The 27395-nt window shown below is 38.5% G+C and overlaps 7 protein-coding genes across 7 annotated transcripts; 3 read left to right on the top strand and 4 right to left on the bottom strand.

Moving 5' to 3' along the window:
- The first annotated feature begins 2431 nt into the window (after positions 1–2431).
- Positions 2432–4069, top strand: LOC17883909 (3-ketoacyl-CoA synthase 19). The gene has a single exon (XM_006287627.2). The coding sequence runs from the start codon at positions 2495–2497 to the stop codon at positions 3887–3889; it is 1395 nt and encodes a 464-aa protein (XP_006287689.1). The 5' UTR covers positions 2432–2494; the 3' UTR covers positions 3890–4069.
- Positions 4070–4993: 924 nt separating this feature from the next.
- Positions 4994–6216, top strand: LOC17882986 (uncharacterized protein HI_0077). The gene is made up of 3 exons (XM_006286314.2): positions 4994–5338; positions 5435–5665; positions 5743–6216. The coding sequence occupies exons 1-3, from the start codon at positions 5045–5047 to the stop codon at positions 6091–6093; spliced, it is 876 nt and encodes a 291-aa protein (XP_006286376.1). The 5' UTR covers positions 4994–5044; the 3' UTR covers positions 6094–6216.
- A 66-nt stretch (positions 6217–6282) lies between these two features.
- Positions 6283–9377, bottom strand: LOC17882195 (3-phosphoinositide-dependent protein kinase 1). The gene is made up of 11 exons (XM_006287527.2): positions 8773–9377; positions 8440–8620; positions 8293–8345; positions 8087–8188; positions 7903–8011; positions 7712–7790; positions 7451–7616; positions 7205–7339; positions 6951–7123; positions 6607–6829; positions 6283–6531 (listed from the first exon to the last, which is right to left on the bottom strand). Exons 1-11 carry the CDS (start codon positions 8953–8955, stop codon positions 6448–6450), a joined length of 1488 nt encoding a protein of 495 aa, XP_006287589.1. The 5' UTR covers positions 8956–9377; the 3' UTR covers positions 6283–6447.
- An 893-nt stretch (positions 9378–10270) lies between these two features.
- Positions 10271–11395, bottom strand: LOC17882068 (GDSL esterase/lipase At5g03980). The gene is given in 3 exon segments (XM_023781892.1): positions 10271–11083; positions 11085–11141; positions 11252–11395. Coding segments are annotated over 3 exon segments (1014 nt in total).
- Positions 11396–11638: 243 nt separating this feature from the next.
- On the bottom strand, positions 11639–14833 carry LOC17882788 (glycosyltransferase family protein 64 protein C5). Its single transcript, XM_006289652.2, has 4 exons — positions 14264–14833; positions 13988–14110; positions 13671–13838; positions 11639–13557 (listed from the first exon to the last, which is right to left on the bottom strand). The coding sequence occupies exons 1-4, from the start codon at positions 14570–14572 to the stop codon at positions 11869–11871; spliced, it is 2289 nt and encodes a 762-aa protein (XP_006289714.1). The 5' UTR covers positions 14573–14833; the 3' UTR covers positions 11639–11868.
- Positions 14834–15698: 865 nt separating this feature from the next.
- LOC17881195 (phytol kinase 1, chloroplastic) lies at positions 15699–17519 on the bottom strand. The gene is made up of 6 exons (XM_006288234.2): positions 17155–17519; positions 16768–16835; positions 16542–16673; positions 16325–16440; positions 16119–16233; positions 15699–16026 (listed from the first exon to the last, which is right to left on the bottom strand). The coding sequence occupies exons 1-6, from the start codon at positions 17458–17460 to the stop codon at positions 15840–15842; spliced, it is 924 nt and encodes a 307-aa protein (XP_006288296.1). The 5' UTR covers positions 17461–17519; the 3' UTR covers positions 15699–15839.
- Positions 17520–19704: 2185 nt separating this feature from the next.
- On the top strand, positions 19705–26132 carry LOC17884238. Its single transcript, XM_006286903.2, has 14 exons — positions 19705–20471; positions 21339–21425; positions 21619–21722; positions 21877–21927; positions 22092–22263; positions 22363–22683; positions 22899–23102; positions 23187–23693; positions 23814–24023; positions 24148–24336; positions 24508–24680; positions 24919–25071; positions 25150–25231; positions 25312–26132. The coding sequence occupies exons 1-14, from the start codon at positions 19968–19970 to the stop codon at positions 25699–25701; spliced, it is 3147 nt and encodes a 1048-aa protein (XP_006286965.1). The 5' UTR covers positions 19705–19967; the 3' UTR covers positions 25702–26132.
- The last annotated feature ends 1263 nt before the right edge of the window (positions 26133–27395 follow it).

Raw genomic sequence — 27395 nt, 5'->3', positions numbered from 1 at the left:
ATATTTGCATTAATGAAGAGCGTAGAAGATGACCATCACATAAAAGATGCCAAGAGTGGTGTGTTGTTCCAATACGTTGTACACTCTTTTCTTTAATTTATAATGTGGGCTTGGAGCCCTATTTAATTCCTTTACTATCAATTTGAGCCGTTGATCTTATATTTCTGTACGGTTACTGTTTGTTGACTCTAGTCAGTGTCCTTCGTGTTTAATCGTGTCGAAAAGTCAAATCGTAACATTTCTCTATCAATATGTCAAATTTACTTTAATACACAAAACATTATTACTATTGTTGCGTCGCTTTTAACCGCCATGGGTGATCGATTTTACCGAGTCTCTCTATAATCACACGATAAACGAGTCAGGTTTCAAAACCGGGACTGGTTCTGAGTGGTACAACGGTCTAATTGGATTTGCGGCTGGTTTTAAAAATCAAATCAGTACAAATCTGGTTTATGTTTTGGTTTCGCTCGGTTCTCATTATTAAAGGAAACCAAGTCGAGTGTTTTGACTTGCTTTCCTTATTTCCTTAAAAATCATTTGATTGAAGTTTTCTTTTGTCAATTTGGGATTCCAAGAAGAACCGCAACAGAAACCATAATTGCATTTACTATTTAAAAGAATGAGATATGCACTGTGAAATCAAACAAATTTGCATGAGTCACCACCCCGACCCCGCCCCCCCGATTTTAATGTTTTGTCACAACTTCGTAATGGAACTGATGAATTAAATCTGTAATAATAGAGAATTTGAAGAGAAAATTAAGGTGATGAAACAAAATAAAATAAAAAACAAAAAAAAAACTCTGAACCATATCATCACAACTCGCAAGTCGCAACCAATGAAGACTATTATCCGTTGCAGTTGCAAGTACTGACCACTGCTTTTATTACTAAATTTAAATTTTATTGCAAATTGTGTCATTCTGTTAGAAAAAGTTAAAAATACACCAATATATATATATATATATATATATAAGTAGATACCATTATATATTGTCTAGACTAAATCTTTGAAAGAAGAGAAGACTAGTTACTGTTGTCATTGTCCATATGACCATATATATATATAATAGAAGAAGAAAACGAACCCTAAGCTAATCTCCCGATCGATCCCATAATACATATGTTTTTTTGAACCAGTACTAAACAAAGCATAATGATTAGCACGTCAAACTTACCATGTTTTCGCAATTATTTTGTTGTCAACAAAATTTTACATCACCATGTAATGTTACTTATGATATAAGGACGAGAAACACCGTAGTAAATTCGTCACAGGCTAGCTGGAATTCAATGAAGAAAAAAAGAAAGAAAAAAAAAAAAAACTAGAAAAGGGTCATGAGGCATTACTCATTTGTTACTATATTTTTATATATCATCACAACCAATCGAAATAAATTGGTAGATATACCTAATTTTTTTTTTTTAAATGTGGATTGGATATGGAGTAGGGTCTATTTTGTATATATTTACAGTATTGAAGTTGAAAACAACTATACCTATACGTACGTAAAGTTCGAAATATATAGTAATCGACCCAAAAAAATAAGATAAGGTTAGATAACAATCAAAGCATCGGATGATATGTAAATGAGATGAACATACATGTCGTATGGGACTAGCTGACAAATGGATAGCTCCACTCCTACCACCCCAACTTGTTTTCATACACTAAAAGAGACGTTTAAGCAATGTACGTGGAGTTTTAATTAATTTCAGTCTCTCTGTTATTACTATCATCAAGTCTGTATCGGATTTTAAAAACTCAAAAACCACCAACGTTGTCATGAGAGAGGTATCAACTTATTAATTATTGGGATTTTGGTTGGTGGAACTATTAACTATGATATGATTTTTTCTCTTTTTTCTTTCATTGTGGATCTTTTAATGTGTTTACTATTTAATTTTTCCAAACGCATTTGGCAATATTACCATAAAAACGTGGTGGATCCAATGTGTTAGTTCTCTCGCACTAAACACACCTAAAGAAAGAACAAAAATTAAAGAGTCTCATCCGCTGCTGAGTCTTGAGTCCTGACCATACCGCACCCATTTTAAGGAGTTGATCTTTGCAGTATAGCCAACACCGAACTCGTTTGGAAAGTGTTTCTATATATAAAGTAGGAATGATCATCCTACAATTTTAATACTTGAGAATTCGTTTAAAAGCATGTGTAGTCAATATTTTACAGAAATTATCATACAAACACACGTACGTAAGTCGCAAAGATATCTTTGATTTTTTCTTTTACCCAAACTAAAATCTAGTTTTCAAAAAAAAAAAAAAAAAAGTAGTTGGTAGAGGAGTTAATAGGTCTATGACAAAAAAAAAACGGGTGTAAAAAGAGAGTAATTTGAAGACAAAATCTGAACATATCACTAACTCTATAAAATCCGTACGTTTCCTGCAACTTTGACACAATTTGAAACACACATTACACACTCTCTTTCTCTCTCACTTGCCGTCTCAGTTTCTTTGTTTCTTTCTTCCATGGAGCTCTTATCACTCCCTTCTCTTCTCCTACTCTCCACTCTCTTCGTTTTCTACGTCGTCCACTTTGTTCTCAAAAGAAGAAACCAGAGGAACTGCTTCATGCTTCACTACGAGTGTTACAAGGGCATGGAGGAGAGAAAACTCGACACCGAGACTTGTGCTAAGGTCGTTCAACGAAACAAGAACTTGGGTCTTGAAGAGTACAGGTTTCTCCTTCGTACAATGGCTAGTTCCGGGATTGGAGAGGAAACGTACGGCCCAAGAAACGTGCTTGAAGGCAGGGAAGACTCTCCTTCTCTCCTTGACGCTCACTCCGAAATGGACGAGATCATGTTCGGCACTCTCGACAAGCTTTTTCAAAAGACCAAAGGCTTAATCTCTCCTTCCGACATCGACATCCTCGTCGTCAACGTCTCACTCTTCGCTCCATCTCCTTCTCTAACCTCACGAGTCATCAACAGGTACAAGATGAGGGAAGACATCAAATCCTTCAACCTCTCGGGTCTAGGCTGTAGCGCGAGCGTTATCTCGATAGATATCGTGCAAAGGATCTTCGAAACTCGCGAAAACGCTATCGCACTCGTGGTCAGCACCGAGACAATGGGTCCTCACTGGTACTGCGGTAGAGATAGGTCAATGATGCTCTCAAACTGTCTCTTCCGTGCCGGAGGAAGCTCTGTTCTGTTAACCAACGCAGCTAGGTTCAAGAACCGGGCTTTGATGAAGCTTGTGACAGTGGTCCGGGCACATGTGGGCGCAGACGACGAGGCGTACTCTTGCTGCATACAAATGGAAGACGGAGATGGTCATCCAGGCTTTCTCCTAACCAAACACCTAAAAAAAGCTGCCGGTCGAGCCCTAACTAAGAACCTCCAAGTTCTCCTCCCTAGAGTCTTGCCTGTCAAGGAACTGATACGCTATGCGATAGGCCGTGCACTTAAAAGAAGAACCGCCGCGAAAAGAGAGCCAGGGAGCTCGGGGATAGGTCTAGACCTAAAAACAGGGTTGCAACATTTCTGCATTCATCCCGGAGGAAGAGCTATTATCGAAGGAGTAGGGAAAAGCTTAGGGCTCACGGAATCCGACATCGAGCCAGCGAGAATGGCGCTTCATAGGTTCGGGAACACGTCTTCAGGTGGTTTATGGTACGTTCTTGGTTACATGGAAGCTAAGAATAGATTGAAGAAAGGTGAGAAGATACTAATGATGAGTATGGGAGCTGGATTCGAGTCTAATAATTGTGTTTGGGAGGTTCTTAAGGATCTTGGTGACAAGAATGTTTGGGAAGATTCCATCGATCGATATCCGGAGCTGTCGAGAATCCCTAATCCTTTCGTCGAGAAATATGATTGGATCAACGACGATACCATGAGTTTTGTTCGTGTTGATTGATCACAAGTAAGCAGATCGAATAACATCAATTGGTTATAAGAAAATGTTTCTTTATTAGGCGTTATTATTTCGAACTTTGGATTATTTGGGAATGTTAGACCAAACAAGTTGCTATAGTCGACGATTAATACATTTTGTTTTTCGATTTAAATTTGCAATAAATATAAGCATGTTTTAATTGACGGTACTTTATAAACATTTTCTTTTTCTTTTATTTTTAATTGTGTGGGCAAATTGATTGTAGAATTGACTAGTAACGACCAATTGGTATAGAAGTCAATACTTCGAACAGTAACAAAGAGATTGTGTCTTCAAGTTGCAGCATTGATTTTGTCAGATTTACATTATTGTGGCTTACCCATTTACGAGCAAGACAGCAATAAATCTCATGTGTGTTCACAGATTGTAATTGATATACATGTCTTCTCTATATAAGTATTTTACATTTTACACTAGACCACATATTGTGTGTATATATATTATTGATGTGTCAAAACTCTCTGACATTACCTTTGAATGCAATCAGTTTTATTGTTTGATTTTGGAGCCTTTCACAAGAATAGAACACACTGTGGTCCAACGAGTCTACTACAAAGATTAAGTGGAAAACACTTAGAGCACAGTTTTGTCTTTGCTCTTAATGATCTTTTACTAAATTACACTAAAATAGGTCTTACGAGTCTATCACTACAAGATTAAGGAAGAAAAATTAGAGCACATTTTCATTTGTGTTACGTTTGCTCTTAATCATCTTTTATTGAGTTGAACTAAAAAAAATAGGTCCTATACGAGTCTACTACAAGATTAAGGGGGAAAAGAATTAGAGAACAGTTTTGTGTTTGCTCTCAATCATCTTTCACTAAGTTAAACTAAAAAAGGTCCTTTACGAGCCTACTACATGATGAATGGGAAAGAATTAGAGCACAGTTTTGTGTTATTGTGTGTGTATAAAGCATAGAAAATTACATTCACTAAAATGACTAATGCATTCACTAATTTGCTCCTAATCGTAGTTTATGACGGGACTTATCAACGCGCTCTGTGTCGCGCGTGCTATCTACCGCTCTGGGTCGTTGAATTGAAATGTTTTTTTTTTTTTTTTTTTTAATTTTCTTCTACACATCTCGCCGCCGGGAAAAGTAGGAGGAGCGAGAGATGGAGTGCGAAACCCTTGTTGAATCGGCGATTAGGGTTCTGAACACATCGGACCCGTTCGAAAAAGCCAGGCTTGGAGATTCAATTGCCGTCAAATGGCTCCAAGGTGATATAGCCGAAACCTACGATCCCACCGTCGATCTCTCCGTGCCGGACAGGCCGGCTCGACTTCCGGTGAAATTGGTCTCTCCGAGTTTGATGCCGAAGCTGGGAAGAGCTGGTAGTTTACAGAGCAGGCAAGCCATTGTTCATAGTCTTGTTCATACTGAAAGCTGGGCGATTGACTTATCTTGGGTATAGGATTTCGATTTGAACTGTGATTGATTTATCTAATCTATCTTAAAGGTTTTGCATTTACTGATGATTCCGGTGGGGAATGTTAATGTGCAGGATATAATTGCTCGTTTTGGTAAGCAAGAGAAGATGCCTAGAGACTTCTTCACGGATTTTGTTCTTGTTGCTCAGGACGAAGGCCGTCACTTCACTTTGCTTGCAGCTCGGCTTGAAGAAATTGGTTCTACTTACGGTGCATTGCCTGCTCATGATGGTCTTTGGGACTCTGCTACTGCCACTTCTCAGGACCTTTTGGCTCGTTTGGCTATAGAGCATTGCGTTCACGAGGTGAGAAACCCATTTCAACTTCTTTGTAACTTAGTCTCTTTTGATTCTCCTAGTCACTGATATTACTATATTTGCAGGCTAGAGGGCTTGATGTACTGCCTACTACGATATCCCGGTTCAGGAACGGAGGCGATTACGAGACTGCAGATTTACTAGAGAAAGTTGTGTACCCTGAAGAAATCACTCACTGTGCAGCTGGGGTCAAATGGTTTAAGTATCTATGTGAACGGTCAAATCATCCGGAATTCACCATCACCAGCAAAGACTCAGATGAAAGCAATGAAGAGATAATCAAAAAATTTCATTCGGTAGTAAGGGAGCATTTCAGAGGGCCGTTGAAACCGCCTTTTAATGCTGAAGCAAGAAAAGCTGCTGGCTTTGGTCCTCAATGGTATGAACCTCTGGCTGTCAAAGTGAGCAATGCCTAGCATTATCCCACAACTTTTCTTCACTTTTTTCTTCCATACTTGGTTTGTTTGTAATATGTAAGTTTCCAACACTGTAACCATTGTTTTGAGTTTTGACAAAAGAGTACCCTTTCTTGAAATCAACATCACATCTAACTTTATCTTTAAATACATTCGTTTGATCTTTATAAGAATTAAAAAAAAAAACAGTTTTTCAATTTAAAACTCTCTTTTGTGTATTTTGTTGTGGAAGTGGTCCTTTTCAATGGTGGGTATGATAGAAAAACATCTGAAGTATGGAGTTTGGTCAGTTTAAAGAACGAAGACAAAACACAAACAGAGAATTAACAGAAACATTCTTCAGGGGAGTTTGTCTCAGCGGTTCTGAAGAGTCTCAATTGCCTTTTTCCACACCAGAGCTCTCTGTTTTGCGTCTTCAAATGATAAAACCTTCTTTGGCTGCAGAACTCAAAAAGTGTCACAATTTAAGATTCATATCTTTGGTGGTAAGAAAATTAGGGAAGTGATGAGTACCGTGCAAATCTTGAAATGGGAAGGGCTAGTCACTTGAACGTTGAGGTCATTTGAGTTATCAGACCAGATGATGTTCCCTTTTACTACTAGCTTTGACGGGTCGACATAGATCAGCTTGGGTTTATTGGTGAGTATTAGCTGCACCTTCTTGCTCGTTATTTTCTGAAGCTTCTTCACAGCTGATATCATCAGAACGGATTCTCCCGGCTCCAGAAACTGTTGCCTGTTAACCAAATGGTCACCCAAAAATAAAAAGTTAGCAGATCGTCTCTAACTGGATTAGTTTCAGGAACAGGGGATGTTGCCCAGAAAACAGAGGAAAAAGGAATCCTGATTGCCCCCACCATCTCGAATCAAAAGAGTCTATGGAAGCAAGCCGTGTTATGGAACCCGATGATTCAGAAGCTGTAGAAGGTGCACCGTGTCCATCGTTCTGTGTGGCTGAAGAATCTCCAATATGTGTCAGGTTCCACGGAGAACCATGTGCATCATCCCTCTCGGGAGATGCTGTTTGAGACTGCAACAGATATAACAAAACTGAATAGATAAACTAACACGAAGATAATAAAAAAGGCATTACAATTAGGAGGAGGCATACCGCAGGATCTGGGGCTAGTTTCGGAGGAGTCTGAGACCGAAGATTCTTCCAGTCAACTCCAGTAAAGAAAGGATGTTTCTTAAGAGCAGTATAACCTTCTGAACTAGCACCTGGTCTTCTGCTTGGATCAGGATCCTGAGAAAATCTCACCGTAAAAGAGTTACAGCCATATCATCTGACTGGTGACAGTAAAAGAGTTATAGCCATATCATCTGATTGGTGACTATGGCTTTTGATGTATCTTACCAGCAACCGGTCGATGAGGTCTCTTGCTGCTTCTGAAAAATGATTTGGGAACTTTATATCTCTGGCTATAATTCTTTGGAAAATCAGCCATTCACTTGCATCTTTGAATGGAGAAGTCCCTGAAAGCATCTGGTAGAGAGTGCAGCCGAGAGCCCAGAGATCATTTCTGGTATTCCATAGAGCACCAAAAAATTGTTCAAAGTAAGAGGCATTGTAATCCACAAAACCAAATAGGTTAATTAAGAAACCAAAAACTCTTACCCGAAAGTTGCGGGGGAAGAGTTGAGAACTTCTGGAGGAACATATGCAGCAGTCCCGACAAAAGTGCATGCTTTATCGTCTGTATACGTCACCAGTTTTACAGAGAGAGGCTTAAACCAGAATCTGACAATAATTATCGATAAGCCCTTAAGCTCAGAAATGTGAGAAAGGATTGTGGACGATCATATTACCAGAAGCTGCATTAGGAAGTACTGTGATCCGGCTATCTTGCATCGGCTTCACACTACCAAAATCCGCAATCTTAATGTGCCCATCTGAAGTCAGCAACAGATTCTCCGGCTACCAATTCAAGGAAAACACTAAGCACTGCCATCTGTTAAGACCATAAAAGAGAAGATATGAAAGAGAAGCTACCTTAATATCTCGATGTATCAGTCCCATACTATGTATATACTCGAGAGCATCCACAACTTCTGCAGTGTAGAATCGAGCTTCGTCTTCTGATAGCCTGCCTTTCTACACACACACAAAAAAACACAGAAGGAACCATGATGGTATGTCAAAATCCCACAACACTGAATACCAAGAATTAATCTTCCAAGATTCTGAGTCCATCTTACTCTGGTTATTTGGTCAAAAAGCTCACCACCTTCACAAGATTCAAGTGCCATATCTACCAAAACCATATAGAGAAGACACAAAAAAAAATAAACATCAATCAATTACAGAAAAGAACAGGAATGTAACATCTGAACTAGAATACCTACATAGTGAGGATGTGTCTTGAAAAGTGAAGAAAAGCTTAATAATCCCAGGATGTTCAAGTTGATCAAGAACAATCCTTTCCAGCTTCACATAAGCTGTTTTATTCTCCTTGGTGATGAACTTTTTGTCCATAATCTTTAAGGCATACACAGTTCCAGATTCCTTCTTCTTTGCCCTAACAACCTGATTTGAAGCATCCATCCACACAGGTGTCAAAAACAATCCTTTCCAAATTCACACCACATTGCAACAAAAAAACAAATCAAGAGAAGGAACGGAGCTGGGTTGATACAAAATCAAAGCCACATTGGCTAATAGGTTGAAAAGATAGAAACCTTAGAGTAAGAACCAACGCCATAGATCTTGCCAAATTGGAAATCGTTGCTGGAGAAATTTTCTTGAGGGGCTTTAAAGGAGAAGCTCTTGCTTCTGGAGACATTGGCACCGTTGGAAGATGAGGAGGAGGTCCCTTGAAGAACAAGCTTTGAATCAAATTCTTTCTCCATTGCCAACGACATATTCCTTTTTTAATTCTTCTTATACATCTCGATACGACCCATAAGCTTAGATTAGATTAGATTAATCAATCCTCCCACAAATCAAACCCAACGTAGCGAGAAGAATCGATTGCAGAGAGAACCCGAATTCGAACCCAAAAAAAAAAATGAAGAGAACCGTTGGATCTGTAGAGAAAGCTGACGATGGAGGTTTTGAAGAAGGGGAGCTTTCTTTATGTGAGGGAGGGGTGGTGGTGGGTTCCGATTTCGAAAATTCTCGAATATTATTATATCTCGATTAAAGAGAAAGGGAAGAATATTGGGAACAGAGAGCAGAAGAGAAATGTGGGGAATTTCATGGAGCTCATATATAGAGAGAGAGAGAGAGATGTGACACTTCTCTTTCTTCTTCACTTCTTCTTCTTCTTCCCCTTCTTCTTCTTCTTCTGCTTCACTTCTTCATCTTTTTCTTTTTTCAGTTTTTTCAATACTTTAACTAAAATTATTATTTTGAAAATGATTTTTAAAAGATAGGATTTGATCACTTGGTAGTTTTTTTTTATTTTTCTTTTGTTGCCAATTTTGGATCTTTGCAATAATGATTCGTTCGATTCAATAACTAATGCTCTCACTCATTTACTAGGCTTTGTGATAGTTTTTTAATCTCAACTTTTGTGTTACATCATCCATTAATTTTCATAATTTATTTTGTTAATGTTTTTATTATCTTTGCTTGTTTCAAAGTAGAATGTGTTGTATTACACAAACAAAAAAGGGCCCTAAACCAATTCAGCCCAATACAAGTCGTCCTCTCCCAAAGTTAAAACCCAAATTCAAGAAGTGTATGCCCTAGACTTTCTATTACCTCATCAAGAAGAATGCAATCAGCTATGCTGTGTTTGCATCTGAATTTGGAATATGGTTTTGTTTGAGATTACTGGGTACGTTTAATTAATTGTAAAAAAAGTTACACATTAAAGCAAATAAAAATATTATTTGAGGGTATAAAAAGATTTACACAAAAGTAAAAAATAACAAAACTAGGGAGACGGTTGAAAAAAACACACGCTCCTAATTACTAGGGCCTAAGGGCACCTCCAAAGGGAGGTGCTTAGTGAGTTTCATAAGTTTATTGTGGACAAAAAACAAATCAAAATTGAACAATTAAATAAATGGTTTTAGAAGTTGTGTTTAGGGGTACTTAAAGACACATGGCAATTACTCATTGGTAAAAAATATATTCATCTCTTTCTCTTTCTATAATTTTTTCTCCTTCTAACATTTTTATTTAATCAATTTTTATTAATGAAATGTTGTTAAGCATTATTTTAGAGGTTCACAAATGGAGGTGGTCTAAGCTAGTACACTTGATCTATGAAAGAATCTGATTGTTCAAGAACTTAGACATGAACCTATAAGCCTTCTGAGTCAAGTGCACTCCATCCCAACTTATGAACTTGTTTGGGTTCTGACACACCGGCACTCCCGCTGCTCCGCAAGGCCTCTTTCCGTCGTAGTTGTAAGCTCCACCGATCCCGCAACACGACTTTAAAGCCACGCTCTTGTCGAATCGGCCTTCACTGCGTAGAACGTTCTGAAACGCGTTGTAGTAATCGCCATAGACTATAGCCACATGGGGAAACTCTTTTCTCAAAGAAGCTATAGCTTCTTGGAGTTGGTTATTGTGATCCATGGCGAATTCGTTGAGATGCTTCAAGCATCCTTGGTCGTCGTAAGCTTTTGGATCCTTCACGGGGAAAGATGTCAAGTATATCGGAAAACATCCGACCGGAAAGTTCCCTGGGACGACCACGTTAACTGCACCGGTTCGGATCACCTCCCTAGCTGCGGCTGTGATGGCTCCAACCACATGAGGTATGTAGCTTCTAATCTCTTCCATGGGTTTGCCTTGGAAGAAACCGTAGTTGTAGTCGTTGCCTCCGATCTCGCCCATCATGAAAAGCGACTGCTTCAAGCAGTCCGAAGAAGGGGCACCTTGACACGTGGAAAGTAGATGAGACTTGAACCAAGCGAGCTGTGTGGAGAGAGGAATGTTTGTTGCCGGAACGTGGAGGTTTCTCGCGGCGAAGAATGAGCTGTTGAGTGCTGTGCTTCCGGAGACGGCGAAGTTAACACCGTTCTTGTAAGAAGAAGGCTTTGTGACTGTAGTTCCGTTGAGGTAAGGGTTTAGGAGTGGGAGACCAAGCCTGCGTGCCAAGTAATCGATCATTAGCTGACCGTTGGAGAGACGACCGGTGGCTCGGTGGAAGTATGTTTGACCGTATGGGTAATTAGCGGCGTGAGACCTGGCTCCGACAGGACCGTTGCGAATTAGATTTCCCGTGTCGGAGATGGAGTCACCGAATTGGTAGATGGAAGTGATCGGACATTGATCTGTGGCGTGGACAAGGGACACGAAGAGAAGAAGCACGAGAAGCGATAATGCCTTTGTCGTAGACATTAAGTTAGGAAAGGATGAGAGATTTGTTGCTAAGTTATGAGTTATGTGTGTTCTGTGTTGATTTGTTGCTCAAGTGTGCCTTGTTATATATAGAGTCATAGAGACAGCGAGGGATTCCTTTTTCTAGTCGGCTTTTGATTTTCCTTTTTTTTAGTCGGCTTTAAATTTTCCTTTTTTAAGGTATAAATCCCCTAATTTTTTTGGATATAAATTTCCTAATTGTATTCTGTGAAGCTTATTCAATAATAAACAAATCAATCATATAATCCTTGTTGATCCCACCACACCGGTTTCTAACAAAATATGAAAGAAAAAGGGAAAATAGGCTAAAATTACATTTTGAACCTACAGGCTACAATCAACACAACAACCAAAGTAATAATAGATATTAAGAAAGGGCTATGGCTTTATATGTTTGAAGCTCACTTTTAATTGAAGAACTACTTACTTGCCCTACAAGTAACACTACTGTTCTACAAATCCCACCCGTCTTTTCTCCCACCAAATTCCCATCTTCGATCAGCCAAACTTCCATACAAATCAGAGAATCGCCGGAGGCACTTACTCCTCTTCTTGTAATGTTGGTTCGTGTTCCCACTAATAGCTACACCTGAAAATTTCGAAGTGTCAATTGTTGTCAAAGACGGCCTCACATACTCTACAGCTTTTCCTGATCCGCTAGCATTCGCGTACAAGAAATTCAGCAAGATGTCTTCACAATTAAACTGCTCGTCCACAAATTCCCGACCTAGTTTGGCTTTATCCGACTGATACATATCAAAGGCAAAGCGAACGTCCATAAACGCTGCTCCTGTGAGAATCATATTGTATCCTTTATGACTTCTCGCAAACTTCTCTGCGCTATAAGTCATGGTATGATCAACAAAACGTGGGTAGAATCCCACCAGTCTCTCAGGATGCTCCCGCCAAACTCTAAACCCTTTCTCGATGTCATCGCAAGGCATCATTATATCGTCATCAAGCTCAAGAACAGCTCGGGTTTTTATTAGCGGATCGATCTCGAACCTGTTGTTCAGAGAATTCTGCTTCTGGACTCGGATTCTCACTGGCACGGCAGAGTCTAGCTCGGTCAGTTCAGGAGGTGGTCCTTTGTTCCATATGACAACTATCTCTTTGACGGAAGGACAGCGAGAGTATCGCTTAACGTACATTTTCAGATTCCAGAGACGAGCATCGTAAGTCATAGTTGCTAACGTGAACTGAGACAAGTGACCTTTGAATGGGTAAGGCTCAACGGCTCCGCTTCCGCCATATATGTATCTGATGCCTACACATGTGAGCAAAAGTCCTACAAGGACTATAACACCGAGCGTAAATTTTCCCATGGAGGAATTGGGCTTCACTAATCCTCTGAGAAAAGGTGGTACTCGGTTCAAGCGAGAACAAATCCGCCTTAACTTTTCCGAGAAAAAACCCGCAGTTTCCAGATTCAGGAATGCATCAGTTCTTTTTCCCGCATAGTAGTTCATGCACCAGGTTGATGGAACAATGCAGTTCACAACCCCAATCAAAAACCCAAGCAATACAACCACGGAAATAGCAGCTGCAAGAGAGGCATAACCGAGAGCAACCCGATGAAACAGATCGCCTGAAGTTACACGATCACCATCAACAAGACCAATGAATTCACCGGAACTTAGCTGTTTCACATCGAAATGATGCTGGCGAAGTCCGTTCCAAGAGTTTTTACCTTTATGTGAATCTTCCAAAGAGAAAGGGACTTCAACTTCTCTGTAGTCATCCTTGGAAATAACCTCTACCTTAAAAACGCGTATCCTTTTCCCGTAGTTTTCACCACAGTCTTGACCAACACGATAAAGATGCCCGTCATGTAAAAACGCTCTGCCTCCATTTCTGGCCCCAACACTTCTTTTACCATTGTAGATAGGATTCTTCTTGTGTGGTTTCCATGGGCCAAGAGGAGAGTTGCTGTACCAAATTTCCAACTGTCCATTCTTCTTAGCCCCAAAGCTACTGTGATCTGATCCAAACAGCCAATAGATTCCTTCGTGATGGATTATGGTAGAATCAACAAGGCGCTTTTTCATGATAACTTTCTCCAGCTTCCAACTTAAGGGGAAGTTAAGAGCACGGTATAGATTAAGCTGTCCTAACTCGTTACTCTCCGGCATCATGTATATCTTTTGAAGAAAACAAAAAGTAAACTTACATGTTAGAGACCCAAATGATCTTGAACTATATATGTAATTTACATGTATCATGAATTCTGTTGTGCAAGCAATTGATATCTTACTTCTCCGTTGTAGTTGAAGACGAATGGAAAAGACAAGTGCCAAGCCTCATCCAAAGCTATACCAAGAGGTATCCAAGTAGCTCCTTTGTCAATACTTTTTGCGACTCCTATATCCCCTTGCATTGTAATGGGGTTTTTAGTTTCGAAGAAGAGGTAAAGAGTATCACCCTGTTTGACCACAATCACCCAAAAATCAGACTCAAAAACAAATTGTGTGGTTCTTCTGCTTTATGATTCATGAAACCACAGAACACATCAAAATTGAAAAAAAAAACAAAGGGTTTGGATGGAAGGGATCAAAGAGAAAAATATATAACCTGTACATAAAGAAAAGGATCAGCTACAAAGTTGCTAGGAAGACCAGAATTGGTCAAGGAGGCACATGTTAAAACTGGATTAGACACAGGCCATGCTCCACTCTCGTTCCTCCATACTTTCATCTGTTTTGAATCACCCAAAACTCATCAGAAACAATGTCGTATGTCCCCGAATTATGATTGAATATAATTCATGAACCCTAGATGGAAACAATTACCTGTGACCTAAGAAAAAAAAAAAAAAAATTTCCGAGAGAAGAAAAAAAAAAAACTCACGGATTCGATTGGTTTGAGGGAGAAGGGAGAATCTCCATAGAAAACACCAATGGACCATGAACCTTCATTATCCTCTCTGCAACCCAACGAAGACCACGATACATGATCCGTACGGCCGATATGCGGCGGAAATGCGAGCCACGCGTACGTCAAAGCCACCAAAGCGTAAAACCCAAAACAGGAAGCGAAGAATATAAAACGCTTCCCGGAGCTTCGATATCTGTAACGGTGGTTGTTGTGAGCAGAAGAAGCAGCGACGTTCTTCAGAGAGCTGCTTTTCCCGGCGTTATCCGTCGTCTCTTCCATCATCGGAAAACGATTATTCTCTTCCTCCTCCTCGGCGGCGAAACCGTGTAAATATCGCCGTAGAGATTTTTATTCTTTTTTTTCTCTCTGTTTTTAGATTTTTGTTAATTACGAATTCAAAATTTACTAATTGAAATCCCTTAATTACACGAATATATTTTCTACTTAATTTGTATCGATTTTTTCTTTTGATTTTTTAATCCTCCCATTTAAGGATATAGAAAAGAGAGATCTCTCTTCTCTTTCGCAGCGTCGCAGAGGGGAATTATAAAGGTGGCGAGTGAGTGTGTGTGTGTGTTTGTGTTGATGCAGAAGAAGCGAAAACGTTACTTGGCATGTCTGCCGAATTTACCAAAACACCCCCTTTGATTTGCTTTCCTGAGTGACACGTGTAAACCTGCCGCTACACGCGTGAAAACCAGAACCGGCCGCTTCGGGTTACGTCAGAATGTGTCCGGTTTAATTCTTTATGTCTTTTACCGAAGTTAATTATTCTCCCAGTAAAATATTACATTGGATACTATGTGAGAGATATGCATTTAATTCTTTATGTCAGAATTTTTACGTATCTGTCAATGACTGAGTTTCTTCTATTAAGGTGAATAATTTTCCCTTTATGGTATATTATGTTCCAACATGGAAACATAAAATTTTGAATTTGATTCAGATCTACCCGATATATTGGTCTATTTTCAGAAGAAACTTGAATCATGGATCATTCCATCATATCAATTATCACGAATTACATAATTACTCAATTATTAGGTAACAACAAAATCATTCAAACGCAGGTTTTTTCTCAGTTGTGCATTTTGGGTTTCAGTAGAGAAGTTTCTTAATACTGTATTTGTATTCTAGTATTTATTTTTGATTTTCATTTTTACTGAAAACATCCGAAAAAACATCTCGGAAATCGTCAACCATGCAATATCAATGCTTAGCTCTCATGACTCACAAAGTCGTAATAGTTGTTGTTAGGTGTATGATCTTTTTCTTGGGATATATTATTACATTGATATATGTATAGACCCCTATGTTTCACATCAATCCTGCAAGTTTCTAAAATCATGTTTTCAAAACATCATCATACTGAATGTTCTTCTACTTCAATTGGGCGTATGTATGCATCTAACACTCCTAACCCAAAACCAGATTAGTTATGATGAATCTTTGAATCGTGTTGTAAATGGCTGAGGTAACATGCATATATACAACTTGTGGGCTTTTAGCATTGTGGATCCATTTATATATTTCTGAGGGACTAATTAACCTAATTTCCGAAACTTAAATAAGCAGCTAAAATAGTAGCCAGAGGAACCGAAACGTTGTCGTCTAATTGATCGGTGATGGGTAGAGACTCGACCACCGTGGCCACCATTGAGACAATTGCGACTCTCTGGAAGGTCGTTCCCCAGTTCATGTCAAGGTACCCAAGGCTCGAGTAATAGTAAAGTAATCTGCATATATGACAAAAGCAGTTGTAAAATATAATCTCAGTTCTTACTTAAGAGTTTGTTCGTTGATGATTAATTTGTGGGGTTTTGGTTACCCGATGGAGATGGAGAAGCCGAATATGAACATGGAGATGCTTCCTGCCCAGCTTTTTCTTGGGTTGTAAGGTATCTTCACTGACCCATACTTACGTCCCATGATATCAGCTATTCCTACAAAGACGTTTTGATCATGTTTGCACTTAGACTCTTTCTTTCGATCAACCCATACATGTAAGGAGAATGAATAGGTAAGAACATTTACCATCGCCACCACACATCATCGCTAATGACATCATACCAATAGGAGAATCTCTCCAGAAGAATACTACAGAGATAAGAAGAGCTAGAACGTAGAACAACGGACCTTTAAGCAACTCTCTGTGTTGGTTTTGAAAACAATATAGCAATGGTGAGTCATCAGATTGCTGTAATAATTATGAAGAGTTGGTGAACACACAATATATATAAGAAAAGCTTACTCTGGTCTCCCTTCTCTTGTGACGGATTTGATTAGCGTAGAATTTGGGGAAAGGGACAGTCCGTTAATAACAAGCCTTAAGCCATTCACTAACGGAACAAAAGCAGCGAAGTATCGAGCCTCGCTCGATCCGCTAAACTTAAAGATGACGAAAAGGAAATCAAAATGCTGCTAGTTGTAAAGGTTATAGAGATTTAGTGACATAGAGAGAGAAATCAAAGCAATACCTGAAGATTGGCCACGCCAGTACGAAAAGCAGACCTGAGAGTATATGCACAAGCTTCCTGCTCAAACTCTGTTCCACCAACAGAAATTTATGACAAAAGTGAATAGAGAGAAACAAAGTTATGGTTTCTTCTCATTGGTACGAACTTTATACAGCTCTTGACTGCTTTAGCTACCTCATATTCAAAACTAAAAGACTTATTACAGCCAAATTATTTTACTAGGCTCATCCTTGTTCCTAATTAGTAGTACTACTCCAAACACAACTTGAGAAAACTTCACTCAACAAGCAAAATATATAGCCAGCAGTAACATATAGTGGTGGATTCGAACCATTATAATCGGAGAAAATTTCTGGATAACTAATTAAGATGGATTAAGTGACTTACCTGTTGAATGACGTTTCGCTTGGTGAGACTCTCGAAGCTTACGACGAGCGCGTATGCTCCACCGAGAACTGCCACGGTGGCTCCGACATCATGCAACATCGAATTCGTCGCAACAGCAGAAGAGATCAGAGAACGACGAGCACGTAACTGACTAGCCGAGCCCAACCCGGTCAAGCCGATGAAACAAGGAGAAGAAATCAAAAAGCTCGGCGAACAGAACCGGTGCGTCGTCAAAGCCCTGGACCCGAAGCCAGACCTCAGGCAGAAATGATGGGTAATCGGAGATAGAGGTAAGTTTGCTGCCATGGACGGAGGGAGCTAAAGCTCCGAGAGTTGAGGTTGGAGAGGTGGGAGAAGAAGAGAATCTTGTGAATAAAAAGATAAGACATTTTTTTTTTTTTGTATAGATGTTCTTTGTTTGGGTGTTAAGTTGGACAGACAAACGTAATCTGTCAGGTGTCGCTTTCTCATTGATCAACTTGAATACAAAAAATCTGACTCACATTGGGACAGTTGGTTCAGTTTTGTACTAACCTAGTGGTGGGAAATGACCAATGAGCATGCGCTTATTCGGGTATGTGCTTTTTACTATTTAGTATTTACAGTTTCGTACTTGCGTTTTTTTTGGGATTATTGTTAAATCCGACACTAGTTATTATTGCGGTGGATCTGTTTATTTATTTGTAACCTAGTATGCTCTGATTTTTATTTTGTAATTATTCTCTCAAAATTTTAAACAACGCAGTTTTTTTTAATTGAATATATCAAGTAATATGTCACATAAGTTCAAATACTAAAATATTTTAAATAGTGGGACTTGACTTTTTTTTTTCTTTAAAAATTAAAACGGTTTTTTAGATTATCTCGTTTACCAAAGGTAGAAGAACTAACAGTAATTCTAAGACTTGTCGGTTTTTAACATATTGATTATCCAACACTTGAATGAAATTTTAAGCTTAAAATATAAAATTTACCACTTGTCGATTTTTAACAAATTGATTATCCAACACTTGGATGAAATTTTAAGCTTAAAATATAAACATTCATGACAAATTGACTACTAACACTTGAATGAAAGTTTGGTTTTAAAACCAGATGTTCTAAATCTATGAAATTTCAGGAAAAATCTGTAATATGTATTGGCGATATTGGAGGTTGTGAATTCGAAACAAGACACAAATAAGATAATAATGATCAATATATAATGTATAATCTTAACGGTACAAATGGACACTACAAACCCCACCCACCTTGCAACTTGCAAGTAACAAAAATTACTCTATCCAAATGATACATAATACGACCACTCGATCGCGAATAACATGTTGGACGTAGATTGTATGTGAATACACACATGTAAACGTGAAAACTGAAAAGTATTGGCATATCTCAAAATAATTGCACGGATGAGAAGATTAGATAATACAGTATCTAACAAAAGTAAAAGAAAAGTAGTACAAAATCATGTGATTTTTATATAAGAAACTTAATAATTATGGACCCTCACACAGAAACGATAGACAAAGGTACAGTAACTATTATGGAAAACGAAAGCTCTGGATTAGGATGTCTTGTCGCACAACCTCCATGGCTCCATTCATTCTTTCCATGAAAAAGACATTGGCAGCTTCAACTTTTATCTACACATCTTTAATTTTAGGCTTCTTCTTAAAAACGCACGTATATTATTATCGTTTTGATTATGGAATTGTTTCTTCTTTACATTCTAAGTTTGAAGAAAGTTGGATGTAACCATTTATATATGCATGCATTCAATTATAAAAGTCCATTTTTTTTATTTTTTTTTTAAAGCAGTCCAGATGACATTTAATTCACTTGCAGGATGCAGAGTGCTTTTATTTGCGTCGGTTTTATAAATTTATAAAGCTATAATCTTCTTAGCTGATTGCTCATTTCTTAAGCATCTGATAAGTAGTAATACGTAGTATTAGTTTACTATATATTTTTTTTGTTTCATTTAATTTTTGATTGTTTTGTGATCAACGGACACGTTAGAAGATTCAATGATTCACGTAGTTTAATACAATATCATATGGCAGAAGGGAGATTAAAAGCCATAAGAGCGTATAGTGTTGTGAAAAAACGAGAAATTATAAGATATAAACATTTTTCATTTAGATACTGATAATTTTTTTCTAACGAGTAAAAGTAGAATTCTGATACGGTACACACAAGTCACAACAAACATACGACTCGTGTTAGTTCTTAAAACTTGGTAAAGATGCTTAAGAGCAGACTCATGTGTTACGATATTTATTGCATATCTAACCTAAAAATAAAACAAAAGTGACATAATTAGATAGAGATTTACAAAAAGAGATTTGATTATCACTAATTAGTACTGCTCAAGAGAAAAAGCAAGTTGGACTTGTTTGTGTGTGAATAATAGTTGATAAAACGCGTTAAATCTCTCTCTAGATCATCTTTTGACGAAACGAAACTATTCTTGTCACCGTCCTAACATAATTACACACATTATTTAATAATCTTTTTAAAAAAAAAACTTCAGAAATTAAAATAAAAAGATGGTTCAATCTCTCTCTCTCTGTCCCTCTTCTCTTTCACACACATACACACAGCACCACTGTCTCCGCTTAACAGATTCGCAAAACTCAAAATCAAAAGTACACCAAAAAAAAAATTGAATTCTCAATCTGAATCTCTCTCTCATGGTGAAGTTTTGTGGCACCTGAAACATAGAGAGAGAGAGAGAGAGAGAGAGAGTGATAGAAATAGAAATAGAAGCTTCTTCTTCCTTTTGAAACAAAACCAGTGAAGCTGCAGCTTTCTCCATGGTGAGAAACTCTCTCTCGCTCGAGATCGATGACAATGGCGGCGCCGGGAGAGACGGTAGTAATCACAACCTCCCCGGTAACGGAGAGTTATCTTTCCATTCCGTTCGAGATCGACTCCGTCTTAAGCGGAATTCCAGCGATAGGCGAGATCGATCTCACTCTGGTTTGGATCGGCCTTCTCTGCGTAGCCGACCTCATCACATTGGCCGATCCTTGAATCGCAAGGGCTTGATTTCGTTGCTTAACCCTCGTGGTTCCTGTCTCCTCTACTTTCTCGTCGCCTTCACCGTTTGTGCCTTCGTTATGTCTTCGCTTTTGCTTCAGAATTCGATTACTTGGCAAGGGAATGTTAAAGGAGGGATGGTGGGAAGTCGAATTGGATTGGGGAGTACGTTGAAGTATGTGCCTGTTGGAATTTCCAGGACGTTGATTGAAGGTCAAGGGCTTGATCCCTTGCGTTCTGCGGTTAGGATCGGTGTTCGTCCGCCAAGGCTGGCTCTCGTGAGTTCTCTTATATACCTTTTTCAATATATGCATGAATTAGACCTTCTTTCTTCTTTTAAGTGCTAGATCCACTTGAGTTACTCGTAGACTAGTGCTCACTGTGAGACAGATCCTGTTGGTTTCTTTCTCCTCTTACAGCTAGTGATATATATCGTAGATGCTTCTATCTTTAGCACTTGGGTTCGGAGGTTTTGATTGTGGAAACGCAACATTGTTCATCATGTTTAATAGAGGAGCTTCCAAGTAGTGCTGGGTCATTGCCAATAGACTTTAGGAAAGGTTTTCTTTTGGAAGAGCTCTTGGCCAAGATTCCCTGGGAAAGAGATCTCCTTTTAGAAAATTTTGATGTGGACCCTGTTTTATATTCTTTTCTCATCATAGCTAAAGTAGATAACCACCAGCAAGATTGAATAAGTCAGTAAGACTTTATGGGATCAAGATCTAAATTTTTGTGCTGAGTCTGAGCCAATGGAGACAAAATATAGTAGTTAGCAATCCTACACGCCCTGACTAGGCATATACAGGCTCATGGGAAACTGCTATGTGCTTCAGTTAGATGCTGCACCTTGGGGAATTGGCATGGAATTGAACCTAATTTACTTCGTAGAGGCGTCAAGGAGTCTGCTGGCACATTATTCTTGAACTTGAAAGTGGGGGTGTTCACGGTTATTTTGCAGTTACTTGCATTGTCAACCAGTCGTTTCAGTCTAATAGGAGCCATGTCCACATTAGCTTTGGAAAATTACCGTTGTGATGTATATCAACACTCTTATTTTTTCTCTCTTCGATCTCATATCATCCTTTCTGTCTCTGTCTCCATGCACTTTCTGTTCATTCATCGGTTGTATATATTATGAATGGCAGGTACTAGGGAACATGAAGAAAGATCCCCGAACATTAATGTTGGTCACAGTTATGAAGAATCTTCAAAAACTGGGTTATGTGTTTAAGGTGAAACTTTATGGCATTTTATGCTTGCCGCTCTAGCATTCATGTTGAAGATTTTTTATTCTCTCTTATTTATGGTAAAAAGCAGTCTAATTTGTTAATCCACCAAAAATACGCAGTGAAGTGTGGATACAAGTGTATATGTGTTTTATTTCCTGCATCTCTTAGAAAAGCTTGTGACCTTAAAAGTTGTCAGGTTTTTGCCATAGAGAATGGTGAAGCACGCTCATTGTGGGAACAGCTAGCTGGCCATGTCAAAGTTTTGGTTTCAGGGCAGTTGGGGCACACTGATTGGACAATGTATGAGTCCTATAATTCTTTAAAAACTTTCTTGTTATTTCCTGGCCATATTTTCAAATTAGATTTCTTGGCAGATGATTCTCGGTTGCTTTATTAAATATTTTTTGTTTCTCCACTCCACCTGGATAAATTTACAGTAATTCATCTTCTGCAGTTTTGAAGGTGTTATTGCTGATTCGCTTGGAGCAAAAGAAGCGATTTCAAGGTGGGTAAATTAAGTTTGATTAGCTTCCTGCTATCATCAGAGTGACCTTTTGTATTTGCTGCCTAAGATGTGAAAAAGTAGCAAGCTGTCGGGCTTCTCAGAATTTTGACTGTTACTTCTGTGGTTAAGATTCTAGGATGATAAAGTTATATGTATATATGCAGCCTTATGCAGGAGCCATTTCGTTCAGTACCACTTGTATGGATTGTTCACGAAGATATTCTCGCAAATCGGCTGCCTGTTTACCAACGGATGGGCCAGAATTCTCTTATCTCCCACTGGAGAAGTGCTTTTGCGAGAGCAGATGTGGTTGTCTTTCCACAGTTCACCCTGCCGGTAGATTTCTCTCCGCAATAAACTTACATTACCACTACAAGTGTACCAAAGTGTGTGTTTTGTATTCGCTTAAGGCCTAAGATCTTCCTATTTGTTCAGATGTTGCATAGCGTTCTTGATGATGGGAACTTCATTGTGATTCCGGAATCTGTAGTTGATGTTTGGGCTGCTGAAAGCTACAGTGAAACCCATACAAAACAAAAACTAAGGGAGATTAACGAATTTGGCGAGGATGACATGATCATCTTGGTGCTTGGTAGCTCCTTCTTTTATGATGAGCTTTCCTGGGATAATGCCGTGGCAATGCACATGTTGGGACCACTTTTAACACGATATGGGAGGAGAAAAGATACCAGCAGTTCCTTTAAGTTTGTTTTTCTATATGGTAATTCTACCAATGGACAGAGTGATGCTGTACAGGTAAGAAACTTTTTGTTAGGCTTTAACCATATCTTATCCGTCCTAGATGATTAGGAAATGCAATTCACACATGCTCATTGGTCCTGTGCTACTAAAAACACATTATATTTTGTCAGGGATAGAATTTTCTTGGATGATTGATTCGGCTGTGTGTGATTGGTATTGGTTGAGATTGTATACTAAGCACATAATTGTGTGTTGATACATAAATGCAGGGGGTTGCGTCGAGGCTCGGATTGACCGAGGGTACTGTTCGACATTTTGGTTTGAACGAGGATGTCAATAGAGTTCTACTGATGGCTGATATTCTTGTTTATGCTTCGTCCCAAGAGGAACAAAATTTTCCTCCATTAATTGTGCGAGCTATGAGCTTTGGCATCCCAATCATAACACCTGACTTTCCTGTCATGAAAAAATATGTGAGTACACTGAACGACAATAATTCCCTAATTGTCAGCATTGCCAAATATGTTGTTTGCTTATTTGCGGACCTTTAACTGCAGATGGTTGATGAAGTTCATGGAATATTTTTTCGAAGAAACGATCCTGATGCATTGTTGAAGGCTTTTTCACCTTTGATATCAGATGGAAGGCTCTCTAATTTTGCTCAAACAATTGCTTCTTCAGGAAGACTCTTAACTAAGAACTTGATGGCAACAGAATGCATAAGTGGTTATGCTCGGCTTTTGGAGAACGTACTCCATTTTCCATCTGATACTTTCTTGCCAGGTTCTATTTCTCAACTTCAAGTGGCAGCATGGGAGTGGAGTCTCTTCAGGAATGAAATAGAGCAGCCAGAAAGCTTCATCCAGGACTCCACTTCTGATTCTATTGGAAAATCTGGAATTATATTCCAAGTCGAAGAGAAGTTCATGGGTGTTATTGAGTCAACAAACCCTCTTGACAATAATACCCTATTTGTTTCCGATGAGCTTCCTTCCAAATTAGACTGGGATGTTCTTGAAGAGATTGAGGGAACTGAAGAGTACGAGAAAGTAGAATCTGAGGAGGTATCAAATTTTGCTGCCATCAGACATATTTTTAGGTTCTCCCTAGTCATTTTACTGCGAGTCTTGTTGAGCTGCATTGGTCTGTTATATCGCATTATTTCTTCTTTGTCTGATATGTAGCTAGAGGACAGAATGGAAAGAGATGTTGAGGATTGGGAGGAGATGTACCGGAATGCACGCAAATCGGAGAAGCTTAAATTTGAAGTGAATGAACGGGATGAAGGAGAGCTGGAACGAACTGGCCAGCCTTTATGTATTTATGAGATTTACGATGGAGCTGGGGCTTGGCCCTTTCTTCATCATGGCTCTTTGTACCGTGGTTTGAGTCTGGTAAGTTTCTCTATTGGTTTGTGATTTTTCAACCGATAGTTATCAAATCTACATAAAGTATAAAGATTAACCTTGTGCTTAATAATATTGTTGGTTTTGATATTTGGTCATATCTTCACTTTAGTCCAGCAAAGATCGAAGGCTAAGCTCAGACGACGTAGTTGCAGCAGACCGATTACCTCTACTAAATGATACCTATTATCGAGATATCCTTTGTGAAATTGGAGGAATGTTTTCTGTCGCAAATAAAGTTGATAGCATTCACATGAGACCATGGATAGGATTTCAGTCATGGCGTGCTGCTGGTAGGAAGGTAGTTCTTTAAAGTAGTGTTGTTGATAACTAATTTACAAAGTTGAAGTTTATAGGTATCACTCTATTTGAATTACTTGAAGGCTTAATTTTTGAAAAGGCACATATCCAGCTTTACATAACTAGATCCATTGTTCGACACTGATTGATGACACTTTTGTTCTGGGTACAGGTCTCGTTATCATCTAAAGCTGAAGAGTCCCTGGAAAACATTATAAAACAAGAAACGAAGGGGGAGATTGTTTACTTCTGGACAAGATTAGACATTGATGGTGACTTGTATGAAAGTAAAAATGCGCTTACATTCTGGTCTATGTGTGATATCCTTAACCAAGGAAACTGCAGGTATCCCTCCTTTAACTGTTACATAATTTAGGCTGATAGTGGCGAGGAAAATATACAGTTGCATAATATTGAACAAATCAATATCTTTACATGACATATACCCTACATAAACTAACCAAAATTTCTGCTGATAATGGCGATTTCTTGTTATGCAAATTCACTTCTCGTTGATTTATTTGTATATTGATATTCGGATGACTGAGCTCACATCGGTTTCTCGTGTTTTAAATTGATGCAGAACCACTTTTGAAGATACATTCCGGCATATGTATGGGTTACCAGAACACATTGAAGCGCTTCCTCCCATGCCTGAAGATGGTCATCGCTGGTCTTCTCTCCACAATTGGGTGATGCCAACTCCGTCTTTCCTCGAGTTTGTCATGTTCTCAAGGTAAATATTATCCCCACATATCCTCTAAAACATCTACCATTTTTCCCCAAACTCACCACCCCAGTACCACAATCACAGGATGTTCTCGGAATCTCTAGATGCACTGCACAACAATACTAACGACTCCAAAAGTTGTTCATTGGCTTCATCGATACTCGAGGTAAAAATGCCAGTTTCTTGCTTCTTGACTTTGTTCTCGGATATTGACAAATTTCTGATTGTTAATTGTTATGTAAGTAGAGAAAGCATTGTTACTGCCGGATTCTGGAACTGTTGGTTAATGTCTGGGCATATCACAGCGGGAGAAAGATGGTTTACATAAACCCAAGAGATGGCTCACTGGAGGAACAACATCCATTACCACAACGAAAAGGTTTGTTGTGGGCCAAGTACTTTAACTTCACTTTACTGAAAAGCATGGACGAAGACTTAGCAGAAGCAGCAGATGATAAAGACCATCCAAGGGAAAGATGGTTATGGCCATTAACCGGAGAAGTACACTGGAAAGGCGTTTATGAGAGAGAACGTGAAGAAAGATACCGATTGAAGATGGACAAGAAGCGTAAAACTAAGGAGAAACTTTACGATAGGATAAAAAATGGCTACAAGCAGAAATCACTCGGAGGATAAAAACAGAGATCTGTTTGCGTGCTAACTAAACCCGGGACAAGAGAGCTTAGAGCGAACTGATTAACTTGAGCTCAGTCTCGACGAAAGTTGATTCTTTTTTTTTGACAGGGGGAAGCAAAACACATGAGGCTCACACTGAGATTATCGAAAGCAAAGATACACTCTTGCCATTTTCTGCAGAAAATAGGAGAGTTTGTAGATTTAGGATTTATTCTTCACCATTAAAGTAAAGGTTTCCTTCGCAACTCTCTCTCTCTTTTTTTTGTTTTTTGGCTTAAATATTTGAACTCAGTAAGAAACAAAAGCATGCACGTTCTTTAGCCACTGATTTAGGTTTTAATTTTCGTATATTTCATGGTTTTTTGTATATACATTACAATCTCATTGGTTTCGTAATAAAAAAAGAAAAGAAAAGGCAATTTTGATGTTGATGTTGATGTTGCATAATTTCATTCAACTTTATGATCATCATCATAACTCGACCAACCTGGTCTCTCAACCAGACCAGAGGCAGTCAGTCTCTCAAGTATTCGAGATCATAAATGAAAACAAAACATGGAGTTTTGATATTCAAAATATGTGATTTTACAATCGCACATTGCAAAAAGAAACAAGTCACTACTTTTTTTTTTTTTTTAGTCATAATGAATAAATTTATAGATAAAATAGATGGGACATTGGAAAAGAGAAAGAATTAAAGCGTACAAATAAAACGATGAAGATGACAAGACCCAAGACCAACAATGCCAACGACCGTCCTGAGAGCAGGCAGATTCAGCACCTCGTGTTTAATTTTCATGGAGAATCAATCAATCTAGCTAGTGGAACCCCTCGACAAAAAATAAAATAAAAATCATCACTAAAAGCTCAGTACCTAACTTATCTATATATCTCTAAAACCCTATCGATCTCAATAATGTAGACAAAGGTGTTCGAAGACAGATGGATGGATTCACATGCAATTTTGGGGGGCTCGATCGAACGACGCTTCAACAAACTCTTTTACTTTGTTTTGCAATCTTCTTCTACTAACTAAAACATATATTATATATATATATAGAGAGCTATGGACCAATCAATACTACAAAAAAATAAAAAAAAATAAAAGCTTTGGAAGGAAAAGCAAAAACCGTGCAAAGCTTCCCTTTCAATTTGCATGTCCACATCAAAACTGACCAAAAGAGCTAAACATTTATTAATCGTCAATTGGATCAATCCGAATAGTAACGTAACGACTTCGCAAACTTAAATGGTATGGGGACAAAAGGAAAGAATCAAGAAAAGTTGATGGGGTTTGGTTTCCTAATTCTTTTTATAAATTATGGTCCCAAATACTTTATTCAAATTTTTTCCTCCAAACTGGTTTGGTTACCATTTAAGCTAATAGACTATATGTCTACTCCTTGCTCTCTAATTTTCCCAATCACTCCGACTTCTCGCTATCTTTTTTTTGGTATCCTATGATAAAGTACATGCAGTGAAAACTACTTCGTAAGATTTATCTATAGAATCGTAGAAAGAAAAAAACTCATGCATGTATACTATGATTTTTTTAAGAATAGTAAAATTCAGCTTTCTTATTAGCTAGCATATTGGATAGACATAGGCATTTTATTATATATATTATAGACTGTTTGATTGAAATGGTATTTTTATATGTCGATTTCACTTTTTCTTCTTTTTGTCGTGTGTAT

The sequence above is a fragment of the Capsella rubella genome, unplaced genomic scaffold (assembly GCF_000375325.1).
Source record: "Capsella rubella cultivar Monte Gargano unplaced genomic scaffold, Caprub1_0 scaffold_6, whole genome shotgun sequence".
In the NCBI taxonomy this organism is placed as follows: domain Eukaryota; kingdom Viridiplantae; phylum Streptophyta; class Magnoliopsida; order Brassicales; family Brassicaceae; genus Capsella; species Capsella rubella.
Note: the sequence above shows the minus strand (reverse complement) of the source record. Positions and strands in the feature narration are given on the sequence as shown.

Coding starts and splice junctions, on each gene's coding strand:
- LOC17883909 (XM_006287627.2), top strand. CDS start 2,495: ATGGAGCTCTTATCACTCCCTTCTCTTCTCCTACTCTCCACTCTCTTC.
- LOC17882986 (XM_006286314.2), top strand. CDS start 5,045: ATGGAGTGCGAAACCCTTGTTGAATCGGCGATTAGGGTTCTGAACACA. Junction 5,339..5,434: donor GGGCGATTGACTTATCTTGG/GTATAGGATTTC, acceptor GTTAATGTGCAG/GATATAATTGCTCGTTTTGG. Junction 5,666..5,742: donor TAGAGCATTGCGTTCACGAG/GTGAGAAACCCA, acceptor CTATATTTGCAG/GCTAGAGGGCTTGATGTACT.
- LOC17882195 (XM_006287527.2), bottom strand. CDS start 8,955: ATGTCGTTGGCAATGGAGAAAGAATTTGATTCAAAGCTTGTTCTTCAA. Junction 7,617..7,711: donor TCTTCCCCCGCAACTTTCGG/GTAAGAGTTTTT, acceptor ATGGAATACCAG/AAATGATCTCTGGGCTCTCG. Junction 6,532..6,606: donor CCCATTTCAAGATTTGCACG/GTACTCATCACT, acceptor TGAGTTCTGCAG/CCAAAGAAGGTTTTATCATT.
- LOC17882788 (XM_006289652.2), bottom strand. CDS start 14,572: ATGATGGAAGAGACGACGGATAACGCCGGGAAAAGCAGCTCTCTGAAG. Junction 14,111..14,263: donor CCCTCAAACCAATCGAATCC/GTGAGTTTTTTT, acceptor GATTCAAAACAG/ATGAAAGTATGGAGGAACGA. Junction 13,839..13,987: donor ATCCTTTTCTTTATGTACAG/GTTATATATTTT, acceptor GTGGTCAAACAG/GGTGATACTCTTTACCTCTT.
- LOC17881195 (XM_006288234.2), bottom strand. CDS start 17,460: ATGGCAGCAAACTTACCTCTATCTCCGATTACCCATCATTTCTGCCTG. Junction 16,836..17,154: donor AGCGAAACGTCATTCAACAG/GTAAGTCACTTA, acceptor TTGGTGGAACAG/AGTTTGAGCAGGAAGCTTGT. Junction 16,027..16,118: donor GGCTTCTCCATCTCCATCGG/GTAACCAAAACC, acceptor TCATATATGCAG/ATTACTTTACTATTACTCGA.
- LOC17884238 (XM_006286903.2), top strand. CDS start 19,968: ATGGTGAGAAACTCTCTCTCGCTCGAGATCGATGACAATGGCGGCGCC. Junction 21,426..21,618: donor AACTGGGTTATGTGTTTAAG/GTGAAACTTTAT, acceptor AAAAGTTGTCAG/GTTTTTGCCATAGAGAATGG. Junction 22,264..22,362: donor TTCCACAGTTCACCCTGCCG/GTAGATTTCTCT, acceptor CTATTTGTTCAG/ATGTTGCATAGCGTTCTTGA.